General features: G+C 38.6%; 1 protein-coding gene across 1 annotated transcript in view; it reads left to right on the forward strand.

Moving 5' to 3' along the window:
• Positions 1-12,585, forward strand: part of COL6A6 (collagen type VI alpha 6 chain) — a 108,632-nt gene that overhangs the window by 42,938 nt on the left and 53,109 nt on the right. Inside the window, exons 21-23 of the mRNA XM_003925092.4 lie at positions 4,317-4,352; positions 6,286-6,348; positions 7,970-8,032. Of these exons, the coding sequence (XP_003925141.1) occupies positions 4,317-4,352; positions 6,286-6,348; positions 7,970-8,032 (162 nt within the window). The remainder of the gene's footprint in view (positions 1-4,316; positions 4,353-6,285; positions 6,349-7,969; positions 8,033-12,585) is intronic.

A 12,585-nucleotide genomic window follows, 5' to 3' on the forward strand; every position in this document is an offset into this window, starting at 1 on the left:
TCTTTTTTGTTCTATTCAAGTAAAATTAGATGTAATTTAATTTAAGAATAGTTGAGTATGATCTCTTTTTAATAAAAAATAGCAGTATTTAGAATTTTATCTGTGAGAATGGGCGAGATGATGTCAGGAGTCATGATTAACAGATGTTAATGATACTTCTAAATGGAGGAGTTGGGGTGATTTTTAAAAATTTTCTATGTTCTCTGCATTTAAATATTTTAAAATCAGCACGTTATCATTCTTATAACAGTAAAGTCATTCTTTGAGAAAGTAGAAAAATCTAGTGTTCACTGCAAAACTTCAAAGTGAAAATTACAATGAGCACAGAGGACTCCTCAGTGCACAAAGGATCCACTAAGCTGGTAAATGACTGGAGCATGGCCGGTGGTAGAAGTGGCCTGCGGGGAAATAAGCAGGAAATCTGACCTTTACTCATTTGAACACCTACAATCCACCCACAACACTACTGAATACTAGAAATAAACTCAACTACAAACTTAAAGAGTCTTTCCTGTTACGGAACTTAGAACCATGTTACAGAGCCTGGTTTCTCAGCCTCAGCACTATTGGCATTTGGGTTAAACAACTGTCCGCTGTAGGAGCTGTCTTGTGCATTGTAGAAGATGCGTATGATGCATCATCATGTTATGGTGATAACATCGTCCCTGGCCTCTGCCCACTAGCTGCCAGTAACACCCCCGATCTGTGACAATGAAAACTGTCTCCAGATATAGTTATCTGGGGAAAGGGAGGTTGATAAATCCTCCTCTTCCTGTTGAGAATCACTTTGGAGAGGGGATGGACCTGTAGAATTAATAAGCTGTTACCAGTGCTATGCTAGCAGACTATAATGAACTTGGGAGAAAGGCAGGAAGGAGGGATAAGGAGGAGGGATCTAGGTTAGAACGCAGTAGTTCTGGGGGAGATGAGGAAGAAGGGGAGGGGTTGACGCTTTCTGAGCCAAACCTGAGAATTAGAAGAGATTCTTGTGCCAAGGTTAATGAGAAGCAACTGTAACCTTAAATTAATGCATAGCTTTCATTCCTAGTTAGTCCAGAGGGCTGTTAGTTATGATTTACCCTTTTCATGCCTCTTGGCACTAGTTTAGAGGCATCCTGAGGTGGTGTCGGACAATCATTCATCATTGTGAATGCTTGCCATTCGGACTCAGTATTAATTTGATGTTTTACCATTCAGAATGTCCTGCTTTTTTCCTGATAATTCTTCTTCCCAAATTAGTCTTGATGGTTCTATATCCAGGAAATTGGGCCCTGTAAACAACCAGAAAGTCAGGCTGGTAGGGGAAGGAAGGACTGAGTACTCTGGGCCATCTTCTCTCAGCTCCCTTTGGGGAGATCCTCTTACCTGTTGTGCCCATTCACAGTCTGTTTAAAGATAAGCCAGGTTGTCTAGATGTGTTATCAGACATCTGCAGTCCTTGGGTAAACCATTAAAGTATTTTGGGATTTCATCTTTCTTATATAAACACTTGAAAATTTTAGGAAAAATTGCAAAATCATCTTCCGTATTTCCTTGGTTTCTCTTTCTCACAACAACCCAATGTATCTCTCCCATGACTTTCATTTGGAGCTTAAATCCCAAGTAACAATTTAACAAAAGTGCTGTGTAATTACTTCTGGAGATGTTTTCATTATTTGTGTGAATGGTGGATTAAAGCCTTTCTCATCCATTAGGCTTAAAAATTCCTAACTAGGATCCGGTGTCAGGTTTTGTTCACCACCACCCAGCCCAGCTCCTGGAAGGGAACAGGAAGTGAAGAAACATGTGTTACAGTAATTCTTTTTCAGCCAGCCCTTTGAAAATCAAACCTTAAAGACAGAGGGAAATAATGTTTATTGATGATGATTGAAACATTGTGACAGCAAGCCAGAGATAGATTTTTTAACATGGAGGTCTGTTCCATTTCCCTTACACATACCAGAAGCTCTTTATTTTGCCTAAATACAAAGTTCCATTCAGTTCCTCTTACCAAAACCAGATGTATCCACCTAAAGCTGGGGTTTGACCATGTACTTTTCCAGCTCCAAAAACCCCAGTGGCTTCTGCTAAATATTGTAGAAACCCTTCAGCCTAGTAACCCTGCTACTTCCCTTTCTTCTCACATTTTTGACACAGATGACCTTGTTGCTGCTACCAAATATACTTCCTATTTTTCTGCCTCTACTTCATTGCTTAGGCTGTACCTCTGCTGGAAAGACTTGATACCTCCTCTGTCTGTAGGACTCCTACCCATCCTCTGAAACACCCTTCTCAAAAATCTCTTCTTCCAGGAAGATTTTCCTGATGTGACCAACTGGATATGATTGCTTTCTTTAAAACCTATATTTCTATCTTTCTCGTTTCTTATGGCATTTGCCATACTCTGCCTTATAAATATTTGTAATATTTATCTCCTCCTCCCAAACCCAAAAAGTGAGGGTTCCCTGAGGTCAGTATTGTGTGTGTGTGTAATCTTTATGCTCCCATGTTTCCCACCTAGTATGCTCTGTGGGTAGTAGATATTTTTCAGATGAAAATATCTACTGGCCGGGCACGGTGGCTCAAGCCTATAATCCCAGCACTTTGGGTGGCCGAGGCAGGTGGATCGCGAGGTCAAGAGATCGAGACCATCTTGGTCAACAAGGTGAAACCCCATCTCTACTAAAAATACAAAAATTAGCCGGGCATGGTGGTGCGTGCCTGTAATCCCAGCTACTTGGGAGGCTGAGGCAGGAGAATTGCTTGAACCCAGGAGGCGGAGATTGTGGTGAGCCGAGATCGTGCCATTGCACTTCAGTCTGGGTAACAACAGCGAAACTCCGTCTCAAAAAAAAGAAAGAAAGAAAATATCTACTGATATTTTTCTGAATAAAAGAAAAGTGAATTGGATCAGAACAGATAAACTCATGTGCTAAAGGAATGGAAACAGTTTATTTTCCTCCCTCTGACAGAAGATTTAGGGTTTCCTCTCAAGATGACTCATCAGTTTTGTGTAAAAAACAAGACAAAACAAAAAAGACAAAAAACTAATAATTTCCCCAAAATACAGTCTGTTTCTTACATAACAGTAGTGCATTTTTTCCATTTTCACACTGCTGAGAAAGACATACCTGAGACTGGGTAATTTATGAAGAAAAAGAGATTTAATGGACTCACAGCTCCATGTGGCTGGGGAGGCTCTGCAATCATGGTAAAAGGTGAAAGGCACGTTTTAAATGGTGGCAGGCAAGAGGGAATGAGAGCCAAGTGAAAGGAGGAACCCCTTATAAAATCGTGAGATCTCATGAGACTTATTCACTACCATGAGAACAGTATGAGGGAAACCACCCCCGTGATCCAGTTATCTCCTACTGGGTCCCTCCCAAAACACATGGGAATTATGGGAGCTACAATTCAAGATGACATTTGTGTGGGGAAATAGCCCAACCACATCAAATAGTTTTGACTGAAATATGATTAGCAGAATTTAAAGTTTGAAATACCAGCCTCTCGGAAAACATTTCAAATTTCAATCAAGACAATGTTGTCTGATTTTACTGAATTTTGCAAATCTTGGGTTTTACTTATACTGTAACATTACTGGATGATCCTAAGTTAGACAACAAAATGTCATTGTCTCTTGATTTCCAGGTCTATGAAATGAAATACTGATCTAGAGTAACTCTAGACGCTACCCTTTCATATGACAGTGGTAGAAAAACCCACTTGATCATGTAACATCATTTTGATTGGATATTTTATTAATATACTAGGTTGAATAACTTTTGAATGCTTGAGATAATTTTATTTTTCTCAGGTAAGCATATTATTTGACTTTTTAAAAATAAAATAAGTTTGGCCATCTTTATATCTGAACTTAATCTATTATAAAGTACATGGAGTCAGTTATCCCAGTTTTTCCTCTGGCCTCCTGCCTTTTGGCTAGGTTACCCCTGATTTCTGGCTTCCTTGGTATAGTGCTTAAGGAAAAATAAAAGAAATACAATTCAAGTAAGTGAATTTGCAGCTTGTGAACACTCTAGTAAAAGTTTAGTAGAGAAAAAATTATTGACCACAGTCTGTTCTCCTAAGTATCTGTAGATTTCAATTGTCTATTTTTCCACTGTCAGTTATTTCAAGAAGATAAATAGCCCTAGGATAGAAATTTAGATTTAGCAATACTTTGCTTTCATGGTACAGTGGGAAGTTGAATGTTGTAAGCACTATGTGGGAATTGTTATGTATGTTGATGCCTTAAGGTGTCCATTATGAATTTAAATCAAATATTAAAAAGCATTTTTTTCTGAATTAATAATATCTACCTTTTTCTATTTTAGGCAGCTAATGGCAGAAGGGGACCTACAGGCCCACAGGTACAATGATTTTTTTTCCTTAACTCCAAATGAAAAATATTACATCCAATCAAGGAGCTGGAATAAAGCCTCTGTAAGGTCTCTAAACTTCCCTTTTTGATGATACTGGTTATGAAATAGAATGTTGGAAAAATCTTAGGTTAGGATTTTAAGAGTTCATATTTTACAATGATGTGGGCACTTTAGTCAAAAACCATAAGAAACTAATGGCCAAAGATGTACTTAGCACAATTATTGTTAAATTTAACTTTGCTTGGATTTTAAGTACAAACTTGAATAACTTAGTAGATGATCCTTGTTTTACATTTTCACTTAACTTTGGAATCTTACTTACAATTACATAAAGCCCCATATAAACCAAAAGAATACAGTAAAACTTTTATACACATTGGATATTCTGAGTATTTTGTTCAAAAAGTTGGCGAAATCAAAAACCATATTCCATTCTCATTGCATATGTTAGTGATACATTATATGTGTGTCATGAACCTACAATATTCATGAAAGAGTGGTTATGACTTACAATTTTATAAAACACACATCCTCAGATTAAAAATACAATGAGGATAAATAATCCACTCTCAGTGCAACACAGCGAGACTCCAGAATGTTAAAGATAAAACGCATCTTAAAAATTACCAGAGAGAAAGTATAGCTTTACTCATGAAAAGAATGGCACATTGGATTGCAGCAACTTCTGTTCAGCAATAATATATGCCAGAAATTAGCAGAGTAATATCCTGAAGGTAGTGTTGAAAAATAAACTTAGAATTTTATACTTAGCCAAACTATGAGTAATGTGAAATAGACACTTTTAGACAAAGAAAGCTTACCATCCAGACATTATCCCTCCCTCCCACATACTTTTTCTTTGTCTGTTTCTGCTTCTATAACAAAATACCTTAAACTGGTAATTTATAAACAACAGGATTTTATTTCTTATAGTTATAGAGGCTGTGAAGTCCAAGATCAAGACATGAGCAGATTCAATATCTAGGGAGGGTTTGCTCTTCACTCCAGAAATGGTGCCTTCTTGCTGCACCAACACATGGCAGAAGGGGCTGCAGCTGACAGCTACCTTGAGCCTCTTTATAAAGGCAAAAATCTCATTCAAGAGGATGGAGCCCTCATGACCTAATCACCTCCTAAAGGCCCCACCTTAATACTATTGCATGAAGGATTAAATTTCAACGTATGAATTTTGAAGGAACGCATGCATTCAGACTACAGCACATTTCAAGTCTAAACTTTAGCAAAAAAGAGAAGCTACCCAGAAAAATGTCGTGATATAAATGAAATAAAATTGGAGACAGAAGGTGTTAAGAAATTTTTTTTCTGATTTCTAAGAAAAGGTATCCATAAGTGACATTTAATCACATCCAACTATATAACAACTGAAATATAAACTTTGGCTATCCTAATAGTTGCCTAAATTATAAACAAATTCTTTACTCTTTTTGTAACTCTCATCTATGACAGAACTTGAGAACAATATGAAGAGAATACCCAACTTTTATTCCCTAGATATGTAATTGATTTGAATATAAACATTAATATGATGATGTAAGATGACTGAAAGTGTTTGAAGAAAATATGGACTTAATTTTGAGTGTTTTTAAGGCCACATTGCTAAGTTAGATATTATACAAATTTTATAGAAAAGGGGTGGGGGGTAGCATTTGTGCATGCATGCATATATATATATATAAAGATGGAAAGGAAATACACTAGCATACTAGCTGTGGTTATCTCTGCTGGATGAGATTATAGTTTTTTTATTTTCTTTGTATCTGCATTTATTTTTCACTTTTCTTTTTTTCTGGCAAAGATCCTGTCCTGACATTGTGACTGAAAAAATTTTTATAAGCTTGCAGGTAAAGGAGACAAAATTCTCAGGAAACAGTGTTAACAGATTGATACTTTCTCACCACAGGGAAGAACGGGGATCCCAGGACCAGATGGACTGGAAGGCTCCCTGGGACTTAAGGGCCCTCAGGTATATATCAAGACCAATCGAGGTGTGAGAACATAAGAATCTGGGAATAGAAAAATCTGAGAACCTGATAGAAACTCCCCTTGCAGAATTACAGATGTTTAAAGTTTACATGGTAAAAAAGTAAACAAGCAACACAGCTTGGACTCAGAAGGCACTTGGTCTGCTCTCAGTTTCATCCCAGTCAAGAAGTGAAAAGTGAATGAGCAGGCTAGGCGGTGGTCATTGTGTATTGGGATCAGAGTAAGTAGGATATTCCAGGGAGAACTTGAGCCAAGGAAAATGTTCAGCCACAAATCTGGGATTTGTGGTTAGGTTAGCACAGTAATAGTGCAGTGTTACATATCTGGGTGCTCATGATGTAGAAAAATTGGCTTTCGTCTTAGGAAAGAATTGCTCGAAAGACAGCTGGAGACATCAGTGGGGTGACCTGCACTGCAACGCTCAGCCCGCCTTTGCCAGCTCACGTCTCCAGGGAGCTACCTCCTGCAGTTTTTCCTTTGCAAGGAACAAGCCATACTTGGCTCCTTGACTGATCACATGAGGGGTCGCATGAGGGGTCACATGAGGAGCCAGAGAGGGCAAAATTTAGCTAAAATATTATGATAAGGGAAAGGAGGTCCTAGCAAATACTGAGATGAAAGAAAGTTCGGACCAGAAAAAAAGTTAGAATTTGTTTTTCCTCTCCAAACTTAGTTTTGAAAGCTTGAGGAATAAGTTTACTCTTTGGCATAGGCAGGACAATCGCCGGCTCTGCTATTTTTCAAAGCTTTAATCCACATAAAGTAACTATTACATGTTGGCAGCTTGTTGCATGGAAGTTGGGCAAAATATCCTTAAACATCAGAAGGGAAAGTTTGTTCACATTTTGCCAAGATTCAGAGCAGTGAACAGTCTTCCCCTTGGACCTTTATCTCTTCCTAGCTTGATGCCTTTTCTCTGTTATTGCTTTCCAGCTGAGGAAAGCTCACTTTCTTTTCACCTTCAAGTGAGAAATAGTGGCCACTGGGGTTGAGGGGAAGCATTTCAGTAGATTGACTAACTCTATTTCATGCTAAGCAAGTAATATTACAGCATCCCTTCTTCCATTTTATAGAAACTTACATTTTTTAATGACAACATTTAAAAGGAGAAGCAAAGACGAAACACAGCAGAAAGGTTTCTCTGCATAATATATGGAAGCCACAGCTTATCGGCAGTATAATATTCCAAAAGCAGAAATAGTCAGATTTCATCTTCCCACATGCCATATCTTGTTTATGACCAGTCTTCACGGAGGTTATTGAATAGAAAACTTATTTAAATGTTCTGGTTTCAGATTTGTATTTGTAAAGAATATTTTTCTCTTTAAAGGAAGAAAAGTAGGGAAATGTAGAAAGCAATATGGAAAAGCTCAATTGTTCAGTATTTTATCCAAGCCCCAGTCAGTTTGACTGCAAATCCTCAATTGCCCCAATTTCAGATTGGACATTCATATTCCTGCACAAATGAGAATGAGCTCCACAGGCCAGGATGGAGGCAAAGGCATGATTGGAGCGCTTTTCCAATTTCTGTCCATGTTACTGACTTAGTATTTCTGCTTTTGATATTCAATTGAATATAATGCTTGATTCTATGTACTCAGGGCTCAAGAGGAGAGGCTGGCGTGAAAGGTGAAAAAGGAGGCGTGGGAAGTAAAGGTCCCCAGGTATGTAATGAGAACGACGATTGCATCTGACTTCGATCTTGGCTTGATACGGATGTCTTCGTGGTTTCCTCCCTGCAGATGGAGTTATTTACCACCCGTGAACCAGGAATGTGTATTAGGTGTGACTTCAGCTCAATGTGGTGGCCGTATCACATCATGGTCCCCATCTTGCAGAGCAGGCTATCACTGTCAGACACAGAGACATAAAATCTAGCCCTCTTTGCCTCAGCTGCTCAGCTTTGTAAATCAGGTGACATCACTCCCCTGATCTCAGTCATCTTGGGGTTTCTCATCCCTACCCCCTCACCCCCAGAATACAGCCTACTTTAATTAAGTCCTTAAACTGGCTACATAGGATAATCTCCTGGACAAATTATAAAACAGTGCACCACCTAGACCGTCCCCAGGACACCTAAATCAGAATTTCTGGCAACGAGACCAGGGTGGTAGTAGTTTTAACTTCTCCCTAGGAGATCCTAATACAGACCTAGGGTTGGGAATGACTGCTCTGCATTAGCACTGCTCCAGCTTCACAGTGCAGAAGAATCCCCTAGAGGGCATTGCGAACTAGAAAACTTGTTACAAGTGTGCATTCTGAGTCAGCAGGTCTAGGGCAGGGCCTGAGATTCTGCACCTCTAAGGAGCTTCCAGATGATGCCGATGCTGCTGGTCCAAACCACATTTTTCATAGAAAGGCCCTACATGACCTGGTCCTCGCCTACCTGCTATCATAGTATGTATTATTTGTTTAGCTGTTTACCTGTCTCTTCTTCTAGATTGCAAGCTCCATAAAGGATAGGACTTTGTCTTATTTACACTCGATCCCTAGAGTTCAGAACATCAGTACCTGGTACACAGTAGAGCTCAATACATATCTGAGACACAGATAAGGCAGTGTTAAGAGAGAAGTTGATAGCAATAAATGCCCACATCAAAAAGTCAGAAAGATCTCAAATTAACAGAATCTCTGTCAATTTGTAATCTCTGTTAATTTGTTTTTGTAATTCTCACTTTAGAGAACCTTCACCTTCTTGGTTAGCTGTATTCCTAGGTATTTTTATTTTTACTTTTTTTGTGGCAATTGTGAATGGGATTGCATTCCTGATTTGGCTCTCGTCTTGTATGTTATCGGTGTATAGGAATGCTACTGATTTTTCTTTATCAATTTTGTATACTGAAACTTTGCTAAAGTTGTTTATCAGATCAAGGAGTTTTTGGGCAGAGACTATTGATTTTTTTAGATATAAAATCTTGTCATCTGAAAACAGGGATGGTTTTACTTCCCGTCTCTCTCTTCATATTTGGATGCCTTATGTTTTTTCTCTTGCCTGGTTGCCCTGGTCAGTACTTCCAGTACTATGTTGAATGAGAGTGCTGATTGAGGCCATCCCTGTATTGTTCTGGTTTTCAAGGGGAACACTTTGAGCTTTTGACCATTCAGCATGATGTTAGCTGTGGGTTATAGATAGCTCTTATTATTTTGAAGTACATTCCCTCAATCCCTAGTTTGTTGAGGGTTTTTAACATGAAGGGATATTGGATTGTATCAAAAGCCTTCTCTCCATTTATTCAGATAATCATGTCATCTTTCTTTTTAGTTCTGTTTACATGATGAATCGCCTTTGTTGATTTGTATGTTGAACCAACCTTGCATCCCAGAGATAAGGCCTACGTGATGGTGGTGAATTAGCTTTTTGATATGCTACTGGATTTGGTTTGCTAGCATTTTGTTGATGATTATTACATTTATGTTCAACAAGAATATCGGCCTGAAGTTTTCTTTTTCCATTGTGTCTGTGCCAGGTTTTAGTATCAGGATGATGCTGGCTTCATAGAATGAGTTAAGGGAAGTCCTTCCACCTCGATTTTTAGGAATGTTTCAGTAGGAATGGCATCAGCTTTTCTTTATACCTCTGGTAGAATTTGGCTTTGAATCTATCTGGTCCTGGCTGTTTTTTTAGTTGCTAGGCTTTTTCTTATTGAGTCAATGTTGGATTTTGTTATTGGTCTGTTCAGGAATTCAATTTCTTTGTGGTTCATTCTTGGGAGGTTGTTTGTGTCCAGGTAGCTCTCTCTTCTAGATCTTCTAGTTGGTGTACATAGAGATATTCTTAGTAATCTCTGAGGGCTTTTTTTTTTCTGTATTTCTGTGGGGTCAGTGGTAATGCCCCCTTTTTTGTTTCTCGTGTGTTTATTTGGATCTTCTCTCTCTTTTTGTGTTAGTCTAGCTAACTAGTCTATCCTATTTTGGCAAAGAACAAATTCCTTGATTTGTTGATCTTCTGTATGGTTTTCTGTATCTCAGTTTCCTTCAGTTCAGCTCTGATTTGGTTATTTCTTGTCTTCTGTTAGTTTTGGGATTGGTTTGCTCTTGGTTCTCTAGTTCCTCTAGTTGTGATGATAGGTTGTTAATTTGAGATCTTTCTAACTTTTTGATGTGGGCATTTATTGCTATAAACTTCCCTCTTAATGCTGCCTCATCTGCGTCCCAGAGATTCCGTTATGTTGTATCTTTGTTCTTACTAGTTTCAGGGACTTTCTTGATGCCTTCCTTAATTTCATTATTTACCTGAAAGTCATTCAGGAGCAGGTTGTTTAATTTCCATGCAATTGTATGGTTTTGGGTGATTTTCTTAGCATTGATTTTTATTTTTATTATACTTTAAGTTCTGGGGTACATGTGTAGAACATGTAGGTTTGTTACATAGGTGTACATGTGTCATATTGGTTTGCTGCATCCATCTATGTTAGGTATTTCTCTTAATACTATCCCTCCCCGGCCGGGCGCGGTGGCTCAAGCCTGTAATCCCAGCACTTTGGGAGGCCGAGGCGGGTGGATCACGAGGTCGAGAGATCGAGACCATCCCGGTCAACAGGGTGAAACCCCGTCTCTACTAAAAATACAAAAAATTAGCTGGGCATGTTGGCGCGTGCCTGTAATCCCAGCTACTCAGGAGGCTGAGGCAGGAGAATTGCCTGAACCCAGGAGGCGGAGGTTGCGGTGAGCCGAGATCACGCCATTGCACTCCAGCCTGGGTAACAAGAGCGAAACTCCGTCTAATTAAAAAAAAAAAAATTACTATCCCTCCCCAATCTTCCCACCCACTGCTATTCCTCCCCTAGTCCCCCCCACCAGCCCCTGGACAGGCCTTGGTATGTGATGTTCCCCTCCCTGTGTCCATGTGTTCTCATTGTTCAACACCCACTTATGAGTGAGAACATGTGGTGTTTGGTTTTCTGTTCTTGTGATGGTTTCTAGCTTCATCCATGTCCCTGATTTTTATTTTTATTTCAGTGTGGTCCAAGAGTGTGGTTGGTATGATTTTGGTTTTTTTGAATTTGCTGAGGACTGTTTTATATCTGATTGTGTGGTCAACTTTGTGGTATATGCTATGTGGCGATGAGCAGAATGAATATTCTGTTGTTTTGCAGTGAAGAGTTCTGTATATGTCTGTTGAGTCAAGTGTTGAGTTCGAGTTCTGAATAACTTAATTTTCTGCCTTGATGATCTAATACTGTCATGACAGTGTTTTAAAGCATGTTAATTATTGCTTGTGAAGATATTTGTTTTCAATTTTGATGAAGGTGCTTCTTCAAAAAAAATTAAAACTTTAAAATGTCATGGTAGAAATAACTTGATGAAAATAACCATTTTGGATTCATATCCTTGAATCAATAAAAGCTTGCTGGTAACACAAATTGAAATTTGTTAAAAAAGGAAATGCCAAGAGAAACATGTCATGTGATTATCTCATCTGTTTATATAAAATATGGAGATGTGAGTGAGTGGAAATCCAAAAGTCTTCGTATTTCTTTTGTTCTAGAATCCAAAGTTGCATCCACATGGCTGTGCAGAGCACGTCTGTGAATGAGTACCCTTTAATCTTACTTTGGCAAGATTGATCGTGGCCATAAATCATTCAGCCTCTTGGCATTGTGAGAGTGAGTCAAAAGGTACCACTTCTCACTAATCTACGTCTTCCATTTTTCTGGCTGAAAAACATGGGTTTTCTTGCTTGCTTGCTTTTCTTGAAATCCCTTTGTCAATACAGTGAAAATGCTGTTTCAAAGATGTGTACAATTTTTTATGTTCAGGACATGGATGAATGGGGTCTCAAAGTTGTTGTGTCCAAAAGAAAGCCACAGAGACAAACACAATTAGGTATACAAGAGAGCGTTATTCTTGACTGGTTCTCTAAATTCCCTGCCATAGGTTTCATATCGTTTTATAATACCCAAGGACCAGCCACCGGAGTGGAATAACTTGAGTGTTTTTTAATTGCAAGATTTGATGTTTTTCTTAGGATATACATTTGGAAAAGATGTGATTTCTATGGACAGTGTTCTGAAGGCTTATTCACTGGCATTCTGTATAAATCAAATGTGTGCTAATCCAGCCACGTATATGACTGTGATACAAAAGAATACAGTCCATGGCACAATGAAAACGAAGAAAGAGCTTTGAAAGGAATGGCATATTCTTCTGTACCTTCCTTCATTCCCTCTTTGGTTTACATTAAGGTCCTATTCTAATTTAATCAATGCCTGAAAAA

The sequence above is a fragment of the Saimiri boliviensis genome, chromosome 9 (assembly GCF_048565385.1).
Source record: "Saimiri boliviensis isolate mSaiBol1 chromosome 9, mSaiBol1.pri, whole genome shotgun sequence".
Taxonomy (NCBI): Eukaryota; Metazoa; Chordata; class Mammalia; order Primates; family Cebidae; genus Saimiri; species Saimiri boliviensis.